Source organism: Pseudovirgaria hyperparasitica (genome assembly GCF_010093815.1).
Source record: "Pseudovirgaria hyperparasitica strain CBS 121739 unplaced genomic scaffold EJ05scaffold_4, whole genome shotgun sequence".
Lineage (NCBI taxonomy): Eukaryota > Fungi > Ascomycota > Dothideomycetes > Acrospermales > Acrospermaceae > Pseudovirgaria > Pseudovirgaria hyperparasitica.
The window spans coordinates 673,698-689,198 of NW_022985552.1; the positions used below are offsets into that span (position 1 = coordinate 673,698).

General features: G+C 50.6%; 7 protein-coding genes across 7 annotated transcripts; 3 read left to right on the forward strand and 4 right to left on the reverse strand.

Moving 5' to 3' along the window:
• Positions 1-231: 231 nt before the first annotated feature.
• On the reverse strand, positions 232-2,067 carry EJ05DRAFT_474169 (zf-C3HC-domain-containing protein). The gene is made up of 3 exons (XM_033743548.1): positions 1,351-2,067; positions 386-1,303; positions 232-325 (listed from the first exon to the last, which is right to left on the reverse strand). Exons 1-2 carry the CDS (start codon positions 2,036-2,038, stop codon positions 441-443), a joined length of 1,551 nt encoding a protein of 516 aa, XP_033602729.1. The 5' UTR covers positions 2,039-2,067; the 3' UTR covers positions 232-325; positions 386-440.
• A 134-nt stretch (positions 2,068-2,201) lies between these two features.
• EJ05DRAFT_474170 (3(2),5-bisphosphate nucleotidase HAL2) lies at positions 2,202-3,745 on the forward strand. The gene has a single exon (XM_033743549.1). The coding sequence runs from the start codon at positions 2,515-2,517 to the stop codon at positions 3,571-3,573; it is 1,059 nt and encodes a 352-aa protein (XP_033602730.1). The 5' UTR covers positions 2,202-2,514; the 3' UTR covers positions 3,574-3,745.
• Positions 3,658-4,461, reverse strand: EJ05DRAFT_436126 (54S ribosomal protein L6; the record flags this gene model as incomplete). The annotated part of the gene is made up of 2 exons (XM_033741729.1): positions 3,658-4,031; positions 4,086-4,461. 2 exons carry the CDS (start codon positions 4,459-4,461, stop codon positions 3,658-3,660), a joined length of 750 nt encoding a protein of 249 aa, XP_033602731.1.
• A 527-nt stretch (positions 4,462-4,988) lies between these two features.
• EJ05DRAFT_508835 (uncharacterized protein) lies at positions 4,989-7,528 on the forward strand (the record flags this gene model as incomplete). The annotated part of the gene is made up of 7 exons (XM_033748043.1): positions 4,989-5,058; positions 5,173-5,715; positions 5,775-6,067; positions 6,114-6,344; positions 6,392-6,448; positions 6,498-6,717; positions 6,765-7,528. The coding sequence occupies 7 exons, from the start codon at positions 4,989-4,991 to the stop codon at positions 7,031-7,033; spliced, it is 1,683 nt and encodes a 560-aa protein (XP_033602732.1). The 3' UTR covers positions 7,034-7,528.
• On the reverse strand, positions 7,359-8,305 carry EJ05DRAFT_474172 (uncharacterized protein). Its single transcript, XM_033743550.1, has 3 exons — positions 7,881-8,305; positions 7,640-7,834; positions 7,359-7,588 (listed from the first exon to the last, which is right to left on the reverse strand). The coding sequence occupies exons 1-3, from the start codon at positions 7,935-7,937 to the stop codon at positions 7,415-7,417; spliced, it is 426 nt and encodes a 141-aa protein (XP_033602733.1). The 5' UTR covers positions 7,938-8,305; the 3' UTR covers positions 7,359-7,414.
• Positions 8,306-8,415: 110 nt separating this feature from the next.
• Positions 8,416-12,116, forward strand: EJ05DRAFT_508837 (uncharacterized protein). Its single transcript, XM_033748044.1, has 4 exons — positions 8,416-8,789; positions 8,849-9,869; positions 9,919-9,973; positions 10,019-12,116. The coding sequence occupies exons 1-4, from the start codon at positions 8,536-8,538 to the stop codon at positions 11,830-11,832; spliced, it is 3,144 nt and encodes a 1,047-aa protein (XP_033602734.1). The 5' UTR covers positions 8,416-8,535; the 3' UTR covers positions 11,833-12,116.
• Positions 12,018-15,501, reverse strand: EJ05DRAFT_508838 (uncharacterized protein). Its single transcript, XM_033748045.1, has 6 exons — positions 14,655-15,501; positions 14,490-14,602; positions 14,227-14,432; positions 14,023-14,095; positions 13,397-13,977; positions 12,018-13,326 (listed from the first exon to the last, which is right to left on the reverse strand). The coding sequence occupies exons 1-6, from the start codon at positions 15,000-15,002 to the stop codon at positions 12,422-12,424; spliced, it is 2,226 nt and encodes a 741-aa protein (XP_033602735.1). The 5' UTR covers positions 15,003-15,501; the 3' UTR covers positions 12,018-12,421.

Sequence of the window (15,501 nt, forward strand, 5' to 3'; positions counted from 1 at the left end):
CTTGTGAAGATTTTAGCCTTGGCAAATAAGGGAGCTAAACAGTGTTTTGACAAGTGAAATGGCGGAAAACGGATGACACTGCGGAAAACAATATGGAAAAAACACAGTGTATAGGCTTGCTCAGTTTGATAATTGTCCTCATCTCTAGCAAAGGCTGGTTCAACTTTTGTTAAACCAAAAGGAACAACCGTCACTTCACTTGGAGCAAAGATACAGCCAATGAGCTGGCAGTGAAAGAGTGACATAAGACCTTCGGCTAACCAAGCTATCGTTGCACCGATATGCTATTACATGCACGCTTCTGCCAGTCTATCGGGCTTCAGACCTGAGGTCATAGTTTCAGTATTCTGCCTCCAACTTAAATGAACTAGAGGCTTTATATTACCGTCTTACCCCCTATCCCTCAAATCATGGATTCTCCACTTGGGCAATCATCATTCTCACGCAGGCGTCGGAGTTCCAGGAACACTATTCCTGCCATCCACTTGCGTGCTCGTCGGTGCCGGCGTCTCTGGCCTACTTTTCATACTTGGCGTCCCGGTACTCTTTCCGCCAACATCTCTCCCGCTCAGACTCTTGCGTCGACGAAAACTCATGCGTGCCCGTAGTTTCTGCCATTTGTTTGTCCGCTCGCGATCTAGCTTTTCAAGTTCTGCGGTTGTCAAGTAAACTTCCTCAAGTACCTCATTATCCTCGCCATCAGGTCCATCACCAGATATGCCTTTCCCAATAGGGGTTTGAGGCCTGCTCTCTACGCTGCTTCTCCTATCGCCAGATCTGGTGGTGCGCTTCAATGTGCTTAGCACTGTCTCCCAAGCACTGAGTCCGGCAAGTTGACCAACGGATGGATTGTGTTGTGTTGTTCCACTCCGCCAAGGGCAGTGCTCGCGGTGAGTCTCGGCGACTTTCAACCGCAGGTGCGAAAGTGGTATATCCAGTGACTTGCTCATCTCTTGCATACGTTCGGTGGTGTACATCCAAAGGCCGACGCGCTGGAAGCAATGATCGCAGAGAAGGAGAGGAAGAGTTTCTTGGGTTGTACCTGTCCAGCCATGGAGGGCGAGGGTAAGGGCGGGTAGGTTAGGTGTCGGCGACGGAGGCTCGCTGGTGTCGCTCTTGTCGATAGTTGTGAAAAAAGACTGCGGTAAGATGTCGATCAGTACGGCGGGTAAATCATCGGTGGGGAGGCAGAGGCTATCAAGTGGAGGAAGCGAGGCTGCGATGGTCAAGAGCGAGTTGTAGCGAAGTTTGAGAGCTTGTTCGCAAATTCCACGTCGAGCGAGGGGAATGTGATATATGTCACCTAGTTTGAATCAGCAGGTTATGTGTACTCCAATTGAGAGAGCTTACCTTTGCAACCAGATTTTCTCCACAAACATGTCTCTGTATGTGCTGTGACAAGTAACTCCTCATACCTATCCACTAGCTCATCTTCGACATCTAGTAGCTCGTCTTCCGTCTGATCAATCTCTCTTCCCTCCGAATCTTTCCTCTTAAGTCTGAGTCGTATTGATAAGCGTTGCTCACAGCCGCCTCTACATGCCACCGTGTTCCAGCCATCCAGAATCCATCCTCTCTTTGCCCACTCCATCTCACTGATCCGGTCTGGTTTTGAAGTCCAAAGCTTGACATCCGCAAAGGTTTTGAGGCGCGCGAGAAATTGTTCTTGGCTCCATGGCGCGTAGTACGGTGGCTTTCGCGCGGCGCCTGGGCTGACCTGTGCTGCCGCTCCCGCCTTGATCAACTTGATGCTACTCGGGGTATTCTGTTGCCTTTCCTGGGTCCTCAAAGTGTACAGTTGGGTTCGGGTCAACGATGCTCTAGAGGAGACACTGCTTGGCGTAGAAGGTAGGTCATGAGTGTTTGCTGCTGCTACATCCGATAAACGAGAGCGCTTTGTTGGAGGCTCGGTACGCATTACAGAGGTTGCTGATAACACATTGCGTTCAGATGAGGAGGTGGTCGACTCGTGAGACGACGAAGTCAAATTGTCCAAGAGTTTTGCGAACTTCCGCTTTGTGGTATTAAGCGCAACCATATTTGTTGTGTGGGATGTGTAGGTTACGGAGAACGCGTTAGACGATTGGGATATTTGTAGCATTTGGGATATATTCATCACATTGAGTATATGTCAGCATGCATTGATATTTCGGCCTACTTCGGTATGGATCCCGTTAGCTCCACAGACCTGTGAGGTACCAGATCCAGATAGGTTATTACAGTACAGTAGCACCAAAACTTAACCCCTCTGACGAAAGAAGTGGGGTGGAAACAAACGAACTCAGGCTGCGATGGATGTGACTGCTACTCGTGGTCATGCCAAACAGAACAACTTTACGTGCACATCAACCTAATTCACCTCGATCCTCATCCATACTCAAGTCCTCTCTTCTGTTTCTAATCGTCATCCTGGCCTTGAATACCCTCAGAAGATTCCCTTCTCGCCTCTTTCTCTTCTCTCAACATCTTAAGCCCCCCAACGCATTCTCCTCAGCTTCGCTTCATACAACAGACATGGTCTACGAAAAGGAACTGCTGGTGGCTCAATTAGCCGTACAACGTGCTTCAATTGCCACGAAGCGGGTCTTCCATCAGACAGCGAAGGGCGCTGTTTCCAAAGACGACAAGTCTCCCGTCACCATTGGCGACTTCGGAGCTCAGGCACTCATTATACACGCCATTCGCAAAAACTTCCCGGAGGACAAGGTTGTCGGTGAAGAAGATTCCGATACACTGAGAAAGAATGACGAGCTAAGGCAGCAGATCTGGGAGGTCGTGCAGAATACCAAACTTGAAGATGCGGAGGCAGAGAAGCTACTCGGAGGACCTTTGACAAGCGAAAGCGAGATGCTCGACGCTATTGATTATGGAAAAGATGAAGGCGGTGGTAGGGGGAGAATATGGGCGCTCGACCCGATCGATGGCACAAAAGGCTTCTTGCGCGGCGGACAGTATGCAGTGTGTCTCGCACTGATGGTGGACGGTGATGTCAAGGTCGGCGTCCTGGGATGTCCCAATCTTCCTATAGACGATTCTGCGCCGTTGGACGTCAAGATTGGTGAAAACGCAAACGATGAGGCCGGCAAGGGAGTACTTTTCAGTGCGGTCTTGGGACAAGGTGCGACGAGCAGACCTCTTGGCACGGCAGGTCTTCAGCCAGGGAAATCAATTGCCATGAAGAATTTGACGGACGTATCGCAGGCAACGTTCTGCGAGAGTGTAGAAGCTGCCCACTCATCGCACGGAGAGAATGCAGCGATCGCAAAGAAGCTTGGTATTACGAAGCCCGGTGTACGCATGGACTCGCAGTCAAAGTATGGCTCAATCGCGCGCGGTGCAGGTGATCTGTATTTGCGTCTACCAGTCAGGAAGGACTATCAAGAGAAGATTTGGGACCATGCAGCGGGAGATGTAATTGTCAGAGAAGCTGGCGGTGTCGTCACTGACATCCATGGAAAGAGGCTGGACTTCAGTATTGGACGCACTCTTCGCGACAACAAAGGGGTAGTGGCAGGTCCTAAAGGCGTACACGATGCAGTGTTATCTGTTGTCAAGGAAGTGCTTGGCGTTTAAAAAAGATATGCGGTTCAGAACGTACAGCAAGATGTATATGTACATTGAACTGTAGAGGTGTCGGTGCCATCCGATAGACACAAACTACTTAATTTTCTTATTCTTCATCCTGACTACTTCGTTGTTAACGAATATGCCCTTGCCTTTATACGGCTCCGGAACTCTCCATTTCCTGATGTTCGCCGCAAATTGAGTGAGCACATGCTTGTCTGGACCCTCTAGAAGGAGTCTGGTTGGCTGCGGGGAGCTTGCCTTGACACCGCGAGGTACTGCCAACTCGATCGGATGTGAGTATCCGACTTTTAAGCTCACGAACTTCTGACCGTCATATTCTGGCTTGAGAGTTGTTGCTTTGTCGTCAACACTTGCGCGATATCCGACACCCACGAATCGGAGGATACAAGTGTGCCCTTCTGATATACCGAGAACGTGACTGTGTATGTAGCTTCTAGTCGTACCTATTTGTACAATCAGAAACTAAGGTCGTTCGGACAGAAGGGAGACATACTGACCCCACATCTCGCGATGTTTCCTGACAGTCCTATCCTCGATGGACACATTAATTTCACTCCTTGCAGGGTCTTTCATAACGTTGATGAAACTCGGGTACTCCATCTGAGCTTCGCCCAAGGGTCCCTTCAGGTGTATCAACCCATTTACAGCTTTCACACGCGCGTTCTGGTTGGTAGGAGCGGGAGGCGGTGGCTTGATAGTTATTTGAACCTCTGGAGGAACAGAGATCGGAGCAGAGCCGATTCGAGATTGCGATTTAGTCGTCGTGGAGAATTGCGCTTGGAATGCGGGAAGGAGAAACGAAGGTATGTATATCGCGCCGGGATGCGATGACAGAGAGCTGCTGATGCTCCGCTGCGCCGTTCGGGAAAGCATGGCGCTCGCTGGGACGTGTTTGACCAACGGGTGTCTGATCGTGATGAGGTTGTAACTTTTGCAGGGAGGAGGCTCTTTGGGATAGGGAGCTTTCCGAACAGCTTCGGAGTCGGCAAACCCTGTGGAGATCAGCCAGGAGTCCAGGAATGCTTCAACACCATTCATCCCGGTCACGTCTTCATTATAGGTGTTGAAGATCCTTTTCGGGTAACAACGAGTTGGTCTTTACCAAGTCGATAGCGTATGAGAGCTATCCCTTACTTCTCACGCGGCTTAAATCTCACCTCTATAAGCAAAGGCCTCACCTTCGCCTACGCAGCGCAGGGTGAAGTCAATTCAGACGTCGATCACCCGTATTATATTTAATACTGCTTCAGTGCCTACACTACTCAACCTCGTATTTGCTCTTTCGTTTTCTACTTCTCATCTCCAGCTTGAATCTATCTCGTATCCCGTGATCGATTGGATCACTGCTTCATTTGCTTTCCTGTCTAGTCTCGACTTCACTATCCATACCTTCACTCGTCATGGAATTATTTGCTACTCTGATTCAAGTCTTCTTTGTTTCTTCTTTTGCAACAGCTACTTTCAGCCAAGGTCAGTACTAACAAGGCATGCTGTATTACTTGAGCAAGGCGATATGGTGTTTGCTCGGATTTAAACCCAAAAGCAAGTATAAGCATTCAGAGACGATTTGGCTGACTCTCACAGATGGTGGCAGTAGCGCTAACAGACCAAACTGGTCCTCTGAGTTGATGACTCGGATTCAAGAGCACACCGGTCATCAGCCAGAGATATACTCGCACGCATTGAAAGTCATGGAGGGACTTAAAAGCTCCCCATCTTGCATTCGTCTCGCTGTTTCCACTCTTGTAGACACTTGCCAGTCCCTCGAGACGAAAGGGGATGATATTCCCGCCAAAAGCACAGAGCTAGCGCTTGATGAAGTCAAATCGGAATTCGCGGCAAGATTGGCTATGTGCGAGCTGGCCGGAGCCCGAGCAACGCTGCCAGATTTCTGCAAACCACTTACGCCATCTAATACAGCATGTCCACGGTCTCGCTTCAGCGGTGTCTTTTCTTGGAGCCCCCAAGATGTGAGTGACAAGCTTTGCTACCCTACTGTGAGTGACGCACAGATCAAAGGTTGCTTGGAGGCCCTTGAGTCTCGCCCTCAATGGTGGACGAGCTATAGCAATGCACGGCAGAATGCTGTTGTCATATGCCAAGCGAGTCGAGATATGATTGAGAAAGGTGAGTCTATCAATCAAATTCGGCGCTCAAACGTGTTTGAGCGTGCTCACAGATCATAGATAATGTCCTTAGGACGTACAAGTCGCTGACCGAAACTGTATCAAATATCACTGCTACTATGCAGCGATCCATGCAAGACCATGCGACCTCACTCGAGACCACAAAAGAGTACACTGAATTTTTGATCTCGCTACAAAATGATGCAACTCGTGCTTTCACGGCTGGTAATAAGGAGTCTCAGGTTATTCTGACCAAGTTCTTGGTAGATATACAATCTTCTATAAGCCTTGAAACTGCGAAGATGTTACAAGCCTGGAGTGAGACCGAGTCTCGCATAGATGCATTGAACCAGGTAAGTAGTATGAATCACACTTCCCTACCATTACCAACATTTTCAGATCATAAAGGGTTCTAGCACTGAGCTGGAGCACATGCGACAGAATACGGCCGGTACATTTGGCATAATGCTGTCGCGTATTTCCGAGCAGAATGCACTCCATGATGACCGCATAGAGTACAGTAGCAGTCTCGCTGTCGAACTCTTGCGAACACTTGAAGATGCCCGGAGATCTCAACTCGAAGCTTTCAGTGAGACTGCGGCAGGTCTGAGCGACGTTCGTGTGGGTCTGGTAAGTCATCCATCGTGATGACGTTGATGTGGGCTAAACTATGGCAGCAACTCGTGGACCAGAATCTGGCCGACATGCGGCTATCACAAGCAAAGGTTCATGCCGTATGTATCCAAATTCTGTCTAAGGATGAATGTCTTGACAAGATGACAGGAAATTACCTCTACCGAGTTACGTCTTACGGACATCAAAGTAGATGCCGAATTCATCAAGCAAACCATGACAGACGCTGCTGAATATGCTAGCACTTTATCAAAACTTGTAGGCTACGCAAGGTTTTGGCAATGGATCCTTATTGCGATCCTCATAGTACTGTGCGTTATGCCACGAAGTCCAACATTGGCGATTAGTGTCCTGGTAGTCCTTTTTGTTGGTGAGTATTGATTCTTAGTATATTTGATCTGAACTAAACCCGTGTAGTTACGTCCCTACTTGACTTCCCTCTCCCAACGCTGAAGACGTCGCCAGAAGTTCTTTATGGTGTGTCTTCTTTCAGTTCGTCTATATGGCAGTCTTTGCCAAATGCGGCTTCGATATGGGTCATGTTCGGAGTCGCATCAGCAGTCACACTGGCAGTCATATTTTACTTCGCTTTTCGTCGCATGGTTCTCACGCGATACAACGGTGGACTATTGCCAAGCATTGAAGTACCGCGGGTTCCATCAGCAGAACGAAATGGGTACTTCTAACTGTTCCTTGACGTCAAAGTACGCGACAGACCTTTAGGAAGCTATCTGGTCACTGATGAGGCAAAGTCAACACCAAAAGTATATCCTCTTTATGCACGAACGATGGATTTCCGCCTCGACCCGTCATCATACCCCATGTCACATCTATCTACTCCTTTCCTCGCGAACATCGACACGCAGCGTATATTTCCATCACATTCTACTATCTCATCACACACAGCATTACGACGGGCGTCATATATATTCAGTCAGGCATATTCAGGCATTTCTGCGAGTCTTTAAATGGATTCTTAAAGGGGAGGAGCTTACTTCCGTATTCAGCGTGCATTGGTTCTGAGATTCCAGTGGCAGTCATTTTCTATAGTTTTTATCAGTACCTTTTTAGTCCTCAGCGCAAACGTTTTCGCCGCTATCAGAACAACCATTACAGCATCTAGAACATTGTACTCCAGCAAACATCTCTCTGATGCAATTCCACCCGTTATCTTCGACCTGAACCTTGTGTACTAAGAATGATGCGATCCGGTGATCCCATCCGTAGTCTCGCAGATCGTCCTGCACAGGGCACTTAGCAAAGCTCACGCCACAGGTATCCAAGTTACCTACAATTCCTGGCCAGAAAATAGCATCTGTGGGATTGTCGCAGTAATTCCTTCGACTTAAAGTCACGGCAACACCCGTGTCAGGGCGCAATGAACTGATGGCCGCAAACCACGGCTCCGAAAGGTTGATACACGTGTTCAATGGAAAAGTTGTGTAGTTTTTCAGCCCTTTTAGATTCGGCTCGGTAGACATCCATATCTATTATTGTTAACTATGTCTCGGGGCGGGACGGCTCTATACGGACGCCTCCACTTTCCGGAGCTGACAGATCCCGTCGGTATTCTGTGGTCGTTGCTGCCATGCTGAAGCCCACAATTAGGACGAAGAGAAAGCGTGAATACATGGCTGTTGAGGAGCTCAGTGAAAGAGGGTGTATGAAGCGAAAAGGAATGTTGAGGCTCTGCAATAGCAATCTCCTCGACTAGGTATGGCTCTATTTGTACTTTAGATGTAGCAACTGCTATATCAAGCTACCAGGAGCCCTTTTGCACATATATCGGCTCGTGCCCTTCTTGTGGAGCCACGCCCGACCATTGCGATCGAACACGGCCATAATAGTGGCTGCAGGACGCTGTAAAGGCATGTATATGCACACCAACACCTTAACAGTATATTGAAACATCCCGTTCTCCAGTTTGTGCATGCACATGATACAGCGGCTTGAAAACGGTGCTGTAGTGCAACATTGAATTCTGTGAACTCGGTTGTGGACATTGCGGGCGCCAAGAGTTATAGGGCTGTCTTGAACTCGGATCCATCAATGCTCGAGATTTTGTCAGAGCTTGCCCACCACAGGCTTCAATTCCGTCACTGTTACACGATACAGATGGTTGAATGAAATCTTCCCCAGATACCTGCATCCTAGGGATGTGTGCTACGGCTTTCTTGTTCTTACCATAATGGCAGACCGTGGCAATGTCGCGGCCCCTCCACAGTCGCCGACGATCGAGGAACTAGCATCCCAAAGTCGTCCGCCGCCTCAAGAGGCGAAAAGGCCGTATGCAACAGCCCTTAGGCTAGCGATTGGTCCATGGACGGTACAATTCCGAAGTGTCCATGGAGCCGGCTACATAAAGCCAGAAATGATGCAGAAGCTCGACGATGTGCTGGTTAAGAAAACGCTCACCAACACGAGGCAATATGCTGAGGTTCGGTATGTGTGGTGCTTCCTTTGAAACATAGCGAGGATACGTCCGCTGAACTGTTCGTTAGAGAAGACATAGGTACGGATTCGCAGTTCTGGCACGACATCGGCGACCTGATTGACTCTGCGATACCATCTATCGAGCAACGCTGTTTCAATGCACCACCGGCGGTTGATCCAGCGCAAGACCCCCCTGCACATGAAGATTATGACGGGCTTTCTGGGGCTCTCATAGCCGAAAATCAAGGCAGTCTCTGCGTTGACCTGGAACGTGTCAATAGCATGGTAGCAATAACTAGGAATGTCTTGACCGTTGGACCTAGAGCTCAACAACTGGCTTCAATGTCGCGGTTTGACAAAGAGATCTTTCGTCTTATAAACCTTTGTGTCAAGGTCACTGCTCGGGGGTACGATGGAGATCCTGGGTCCCAAGAGGAAGAGAAATGGCAAAGCGTCATAAATGCGTTCAAGAAGGTTCTCATTACCAGCCTACAATTTTTGAACAACCTAGTTACAAGGAACGAGAGACGGAAGTTAATGCTCTGGATTCAATTGTTTGACAGTACGACTCCATCCGAAGCTGTCGTGGACTCATATCAAGCTGATGAGGGCGACGCAACGTTCGATGTGCAGTACGATGAGGAAGGACCCTTCGAAATGAAACTCATGAGCGGAGTTTCAAGAAAGATTTTTGCGCCGCCACAATTGCCTTCGGGTCATGGGAAAAAGGAGAGCTCATCGGCTCACCCGCCGCAGCCTCCAGCATCGTCACCATTCTTACTCTTCATCGGTAAAAATGGTCTTGAAGTGAAAAAACAGTTGATCGACCAAGGTAAAGCGGGGAATGCCGCGGAGATTGCTGCTGAATGCAAGAGACAATGGGAAAGCATGCCACCAGAACGGAGACAAGAGTGGGATGGCTTTTACAAAGATCTCGTGAGGAGGGCTCCCCCAAATTCTACTGCCGCTCTTGAGTTCACCGGGGGTATGCTCTTCTCCACATCATCTGCCAAATATACTACAGGACATCCGCCATTGGACGAGAAGGTTGAAGCTCTGGCGAGAAGCATCAACGGACTAAAGATAGAGGTACAGTTGTTGTGTCAGACATCTGAGCATATCTGACAATCCACTACAGGCAGATGATCTGGCCCAGGACAAACTGGTGGACAGTAAGATGAGAAGACTCCACGGTAAGTCCATGTCGATTTATGACGCTCTCTGCTGACCTGTCACAGCGGCTTTCGGGGCCGACATCTTACAAAGAGGCAAGGACGATCTCATGAAGCGACTGGAACCACCACCGGAAAGAAACAACCAAACATCAATACAGGAGCCTTCGACTACTTCGCCTGCTTCACCCGTGGCTCTGCCATCCGAATCTCAAGCTCCTCCCCCTTCAGCAGCTGACCCTCCTGTGAGCGAAGAGGAAGACAGCGAGGAGGAATCTGACTATGTTGTTCCAGGAGATGATGGGCGCGGACTGCTGACAGACGTTCCTTTGATCCTCGGACCCGCCGAAATTGAAGTACTTCCAATGATCATCATGTCGGGAATCGTTCCTGCAGATGACTTCGTTCACGAAACAGGCTCACAAGAGGCAACTCAATTTCTCAATCTGCACATCATTCGGTGCTATCTACTTATGGCACAAGATAATGGTCGTAATCTCCTCCGAGAACTCCTCATATTCGTTGCTGCGTGGGATCTTCGTGAAGAGGAGTTGTATTTCAAATTTATGGTCAAGATCATGGAAGCGATTCTCAATAACGGTCTGATGCCCTTTGCGTATCAGGCTTTCAGAGAATCGAAAGATATTATATCACCAGCTCAGGCGGTCATTATGAAACTACTGACAAACATCTTCAAAGCAAGACAGGTCAGAGAGGCCACTCGTGCACAAGACTACCCAGAGGCTGAGCCTAGATTTCCACTTCAAGTCGATGTGGATATGGTCAGATTTCTGTTCACGGAGTTCCGCACGAACATAATTCCACAAACCTGCGCACTGATATTCCTACAAGGAAAGATCAGACTGAATCAAGCATCCCCCGATGACTTCCCGCTGAACTTGTGGGATATGGAACGGATGTACGAGGGAATATATCAATACCTTGAGTTCTTCGCCGTCCTGACCGAGCACGACATGTGGAAGAAAATGATGACAGACTGGGATCTGATCAGTGAGCTCGTGACTCTCCTAAAAGAGCTCGACACCGCGATACCGAAGGTCAACCTCCCGATGCTGCCAATGCGAACTGGGGAGACGTTGGAAGACAAGGTTCGTCGCAGCGCTGATACCGCCAGAGCCATCGCTGGTGGCAGTGCTCTCGCATATGACCCGGCTCTCCCTCCACCGAATGATTCAGGCACTCTACCATCGTCCGAGTCGCAGCCTGTCGCAGTCGAACGCCCCTTTGACACCTCCGCGTCCGCAAACGCGCCCAACCCTTACCCGCCAACCACATTCCTACCAACCGCACCATTCCCCTCCGCATCTCCCACCGAGCATCCCGACGAATTCGAGTGGCGCAACCTCAAAAAACTCGCCATCCTCGTCCTCTCCTCCCTAGTCTGGCGCTCAAAGGCCGTCCAGGACCAGGTGCGTGCGCACCAAGGCATCGAAGCCATCCTCAACTGCTGCGCGCACGACGAGCACAATCCCTACATTCGCGAGCACGCCATCATGTGTCTGCGCTTCCTCCTCGAGAACAACCCCGAGAACCAGGCCATTGTCAAGGAACTGGAGCCCAAGGTCGTCGTGCCCAGCGAGGTGCTCGACGACCACGGGTACGAAAGCTTCATGGACATGCGCGGCCAGGTCGGGCTGCGGAGGAAGTTTAAGCCTAAGGCGAAGACCGAAGGAGGAGCAGGAGGAGGAGCAGCAGCAGACTTGGAGAAGTTCAAGGCGTGGGACAGGGAGCCGGGCGATCTGGCGGAGTTGCTGCATAATATGATGAGAGAGCTGCCGGCGAAAGTCCAGGGCGTCAGGATGGAGGCGGAGAGAGCGGCGGTGGCGAAGCTGGATAGGGGGTTTGAGGGGAGTGGGTAGTGATGATGATCATGTTGGGTACGGGGCTTCACGAAGATGCAAAGACGACGTATGTGTCCATGAGCTCACGCGGTCGATCTGAACGGTCGGAGGAGGTGGGTGTTTTGGGGGAAATGCTATTGCTAGCTCTGTCGGACATGACACGGCACATTATCATAGCATCAAGTCTCTGAACTCCTATGTCTAGTGAACATATCATCATAAGACTCAGATGTAGACGTAGAAATATAAAAGTATAAAATAAATATAAAAATAAAACCGCGTACGGTAGGAAGGAAGACAATCCCCCCAAAAAATTACAATTGGAAGGAACCCTGTCTTCGTGCTCCATCCCAACAAAGATAATAGACCGAGACGGCGGGATTGTTATGTACATACATACTATTACGATCGAGATGTTCTTGGAGATTGGGTGGAGGGTGTGGGGTGGAAGTCTCGTAGTCTTGTGTGTCTGTCTGTCTGTCTGACTGTCTGTCTGTCTGTTTGTCTGTTTGTAGATAGACACGCAAGAACACGCAAGACAAGACAGACAAGACAGACAGACAAGACAGAAAAACACAAACTCCAAATCGCATCTCAAACTACTCACTCACCCCATAAACTCCAACAACGCCTTATCCAACCCGCCCTCTATGCCCCCAGCGACACCACCACCAGCACCACTACTACCAGCACCAGCACCACCCCCAGCCAACGCAGCAACCGCCGCCGTCGCCGCAGCAGCAGTCGCTTGAGCCCTCATCGAGGCTTGTCCCTGCCCTTGCCCCTGCCCTCCTCCATCTCCAATATTACCCTCTCCTCCACTCATACCGCCCGCACCCACACCCGCACCCGCACTACTACTCCCCGGCCGATGACTTTCGGTAACAGCAGCCTCGGCCAGACTCTGCAAGCCGGAGATATGATCCGTTGCACTCCCACTCCCACTCCCACCACCACCACCCGCATTCACAGCCTCGTCAGCAGCATTCGCACCACTCCCACCACCAGCCTTCGCAGCAGCCAGGACCTTGTACAGATACTGATCCCAGCCTGTGCCATCAGGAAGGATAGGCACGACGGGGCGAGTAGAGAGAGCAGCTAGAAAGGCGTCGATGGAGCGAAGCGCGTCAGGGCCGACGGGGGCAGGGAGCGTGGACAGGTCGATGAGGGATGTAGCAGCCAGACGGGCAAAGTGGACGTGGAGCGGGGAGATGGGGGTTGAGGGTTCGAGGAGCGGGGCGAGGAGGCGGTTTGTGAGGTGGAGGAGGGTGTGGGAGGGGGAGGAGGAGTCGAGGCGGGCGGCGGAGAGTTCGGCGTGGTGGAGGGCGAGGTGGAGGAGGGAGTTTTCGGGGAGTTGGAGGAGGGTGAGGAGGGAGGACTGGTTTGCGTGGAGGGCGGAGAGGAGGGGGGAGATGGTTGTTGGGGCGAGGAGGTGGGTGATTGGGTCTTGGGTGGCGGAGGGGAGGCGGGTTTTGAGGATGTGGGCGTAGAGGCCGATGGAGTCGGCGATGCCTGTGTTGGGGGGGAGAGGGGTTAGCTGTTTGTTGGCGGTGGTGGGATTTTGGGGGGAATTATGACGTACGGAGGAGGAGAGTGGTTTCGCGCTGGCCGACGATGCGGTCGTGTGTGTTGATGAAGGGTTGCAGGTACAGGGGCATCGTCAGGTTGGCGGAGAAGCTTAGAGCATGGTAGCGGTCTAGCACGAACAAGGCTCCATATACTCGGCGACCGAAATTGAGTAATCTGGTTCCGCCTTCGATCAGTTTCGTGTCGTCTTCCAGGCTTAGACTGTTGGCACGGCCGACAGCGCGGCCTATCAGCTCTCCAGGTCTGGAGAGTCCTAGAGGTGAATGCCTCTGATCGGCTTGTATGATCATCATGACCAGACTGACGAGGTACATGACGTGGTTTGAAAGTGCAAAGGTTGGGTCTGCGTTGTCACACTCGTACTGCGCGGCGTCCAGGAAATGCGATGTACGGCTGATCATCTCTTGGGGGTCATACTGCGGCTGTGTGGTTTGTCCAAAGGTATGCAAAAGGCATTCTGCTGCGCCGCAAAATGCCTGTCGCAAGTTGGCTGGAGTTTGTGACAAGCGGATGTTGAGTTCGGTGGGCTCCTCCGGTAGGAATTGAAGTACGGACTGTAAATGTGATGTATATAGCCTGACATGATTAGCAGAAGCATAATTTGATCACTGTCTGACGTACTGAAATGTATAGGCTTGTTCGGTGTCATTCAGGTTGCTGGTCTTGCTCATGATGACTTCATCGGGTGAATTTCCTGCAGATGTCAGTCATGATAATGCGCGTAGTGCTTTGCCTTATGATGGAATTGAGACGTGACAGCGACAATCCCGAGTCTCAAATCCCAGACATTGCAGAATATAGCTAGTGCTGGGATATGTTGCTTACCTAATATAGGAGGTGCTGATGGCTGTCTTACAGCACTGAACGGATTTGTGAACGCGGAGAAGCCATCGTGCGCGGAATGCGATGATACCAATGGGGGCGAGTAAACGCGCTGCACACCAGTAGACAACGAGGCAATCGGGCTGGAGCTTGGTACGTTTATGTTCCTCTCGATGAGCTTGACACGATCGGCAAGTTCTTTGATATAACTAAGCTATCATCAGCACTTTGCTCCGTTGTTCAGCAGGGGCGGCATCATGATATACCCTTTGGAGGGACCTCTTTTCAAAGGCTGACGACTGAATTGACAGGATGTCTGTGATCTTTTGCAGCTTGTGCAGGACTCTGGGCCGTTCTCCCCAGTCGCATCGCACCGAATCTAACACGTTAGTCTTACACAACTACCACAATCTCGTCGATGAGGACCCCACCTTCTTGCGTCGACATTCATCGCAGGCGCGAGATACTTTGGATCTTTTACGACTACTCGCGAGCAACTGACCATCATGAGCTGATGGCATGTAGTCATGTGCGGGATGACTTTGCAGATCCATAGCCTCCTGCGCGAGCATCTGCTGTTCCGCCATGAGTTGCTCCAGCGTATGGGCATCACTGTCTTGCATGGCAGTGTCTGCTACATCGAGAGAATTGTGCTCCTGATACTTCCTGCCTCCATGAGACTGTGGGCTGTGGTTCCCATGACTCTGCACGAAGAGGCCGGACGAACCATGTCCGTCATGTGCCTGGGGGTCAGGATAAGAAGAAGACGTGTTTGACATGAACGCTTTCTAATCAGGTATCATAGCCCTAATCAAACCAAGCTTAACCAGACAACAGGCTAGCCAGTATCAAGGACTGTGTCGGGAGGTGTTTGACGCGTGCTTGTACGCGTTAACTTGGTGACTGTAGGTCGCGGATCAGTCGCGCGCCGGAAAGAGCGAGCAGCTTTGATAGAGGCCAGTCGGTCGCAGAAAATAGGTTATATGAGATTCAAAACAGTTTGCACTATACAGCCTCATTCGTATACTAGGAGCTGTTTGATGGAATTGTGCAGCAAGGTAGTCATGTGGAATGGAGAAGCCGTGTGCGCGCGGCTGGGGCGGGAGGTGAAGCAAAAGCAAGCGTGCAAAAGTTCAATCCGGCGGGGGCCTGAATTGGATTAGCGCTATCTGGCAGAATAAGCTGCGTTTTGTCTGTTATGAAGCTGGAAACCAGACTGGGAGACATGATGATGCACGATACTAGAATCCTATTACATGACCCTTTTGGGTGAGTTTT

Coding starts and splice junctions, on each gene's coding strand:
- EJ05DRAFT_474169 (XM_033743548.1), bottom strand. CDS start 2,038: ATGGTTGCGCTTAATACCACAAAGCGGAAGTTCGCAAAACTCTTGGAC. Junction 1,304..1,350: donor GAGAAAATCTGGTTGCAAAG/GTAAGCTCTCTC, acceptor GATTCAAACTAG/GTGACATATATCACATTCCC.
- EJ05DRAFT_474170 (XM_033743549.1), top strand. CDS start 2,515: ATGGTCTACGAAAAGGAACTGCTGGTGGCTCAATTAGCCGTACAACGT.
- EJ05DRAFT_474172 (XM_033743550.1), bottom strand. CDS start 7,937: ATGGCAGCAACGACCACAGAATACCGACGGGATCTGTCAGCTCCGGAA. Junction 7,835..7,880: donor CAGCTCCGGAAAGTGGAGGC/GTCCGTATAGAG, acceptor TAACAATAATAG/ATATGGATGTCTACCGAGCC. Junction 7,589..7,639: donor CTATTTTCTGGCCAGGAATT/GTAGGTAACTTG, acceptor TGCCCTGTGCAG/GACGATCTGCGAGACTACGG.
- EJ05DRAFT_508837 (XM_033748044.1), top strand. CDS start 8,536: ATGGCAGACCGTGGCAATGTCGCGGCCCCTCCACAGTCGCCGACGATC. Junction 8,790..8,848: donor AGGCAATATGCTGAGGTTCG/GTATGTGTGGTG, acceptor ACTGTTCGTTAG/AGAAGACATAGGTACGGATT. Junction 9,974..10,018: donor TAAGATGAGAAGACTCCACG/GTAAGTCCATGT, acceptor GACCTGTCACAG/CGGCTTTCGGGGCCGACATC.
- EJ05DRAFT_508838 (XM_033748045.1), bottom strand. CDS start 15,002: ATGTCAAACACGTCTTCTTCTTATCCTGACCCCCAGGCACATGACGGA. Junction 14,096..14,226: donor ATCAGCACCTCCTATATTAG/GTAAGCAACATA, acceptor TGACATCTGCAG/GAAATTCACCCGATGAAGTC. Junction 13,978..14,022: donor GAACAAGCCTATACATTTCA/GTACGTCAGACA, acceptor TAATCATGTCAG/GCTATATACATCACATTTAC.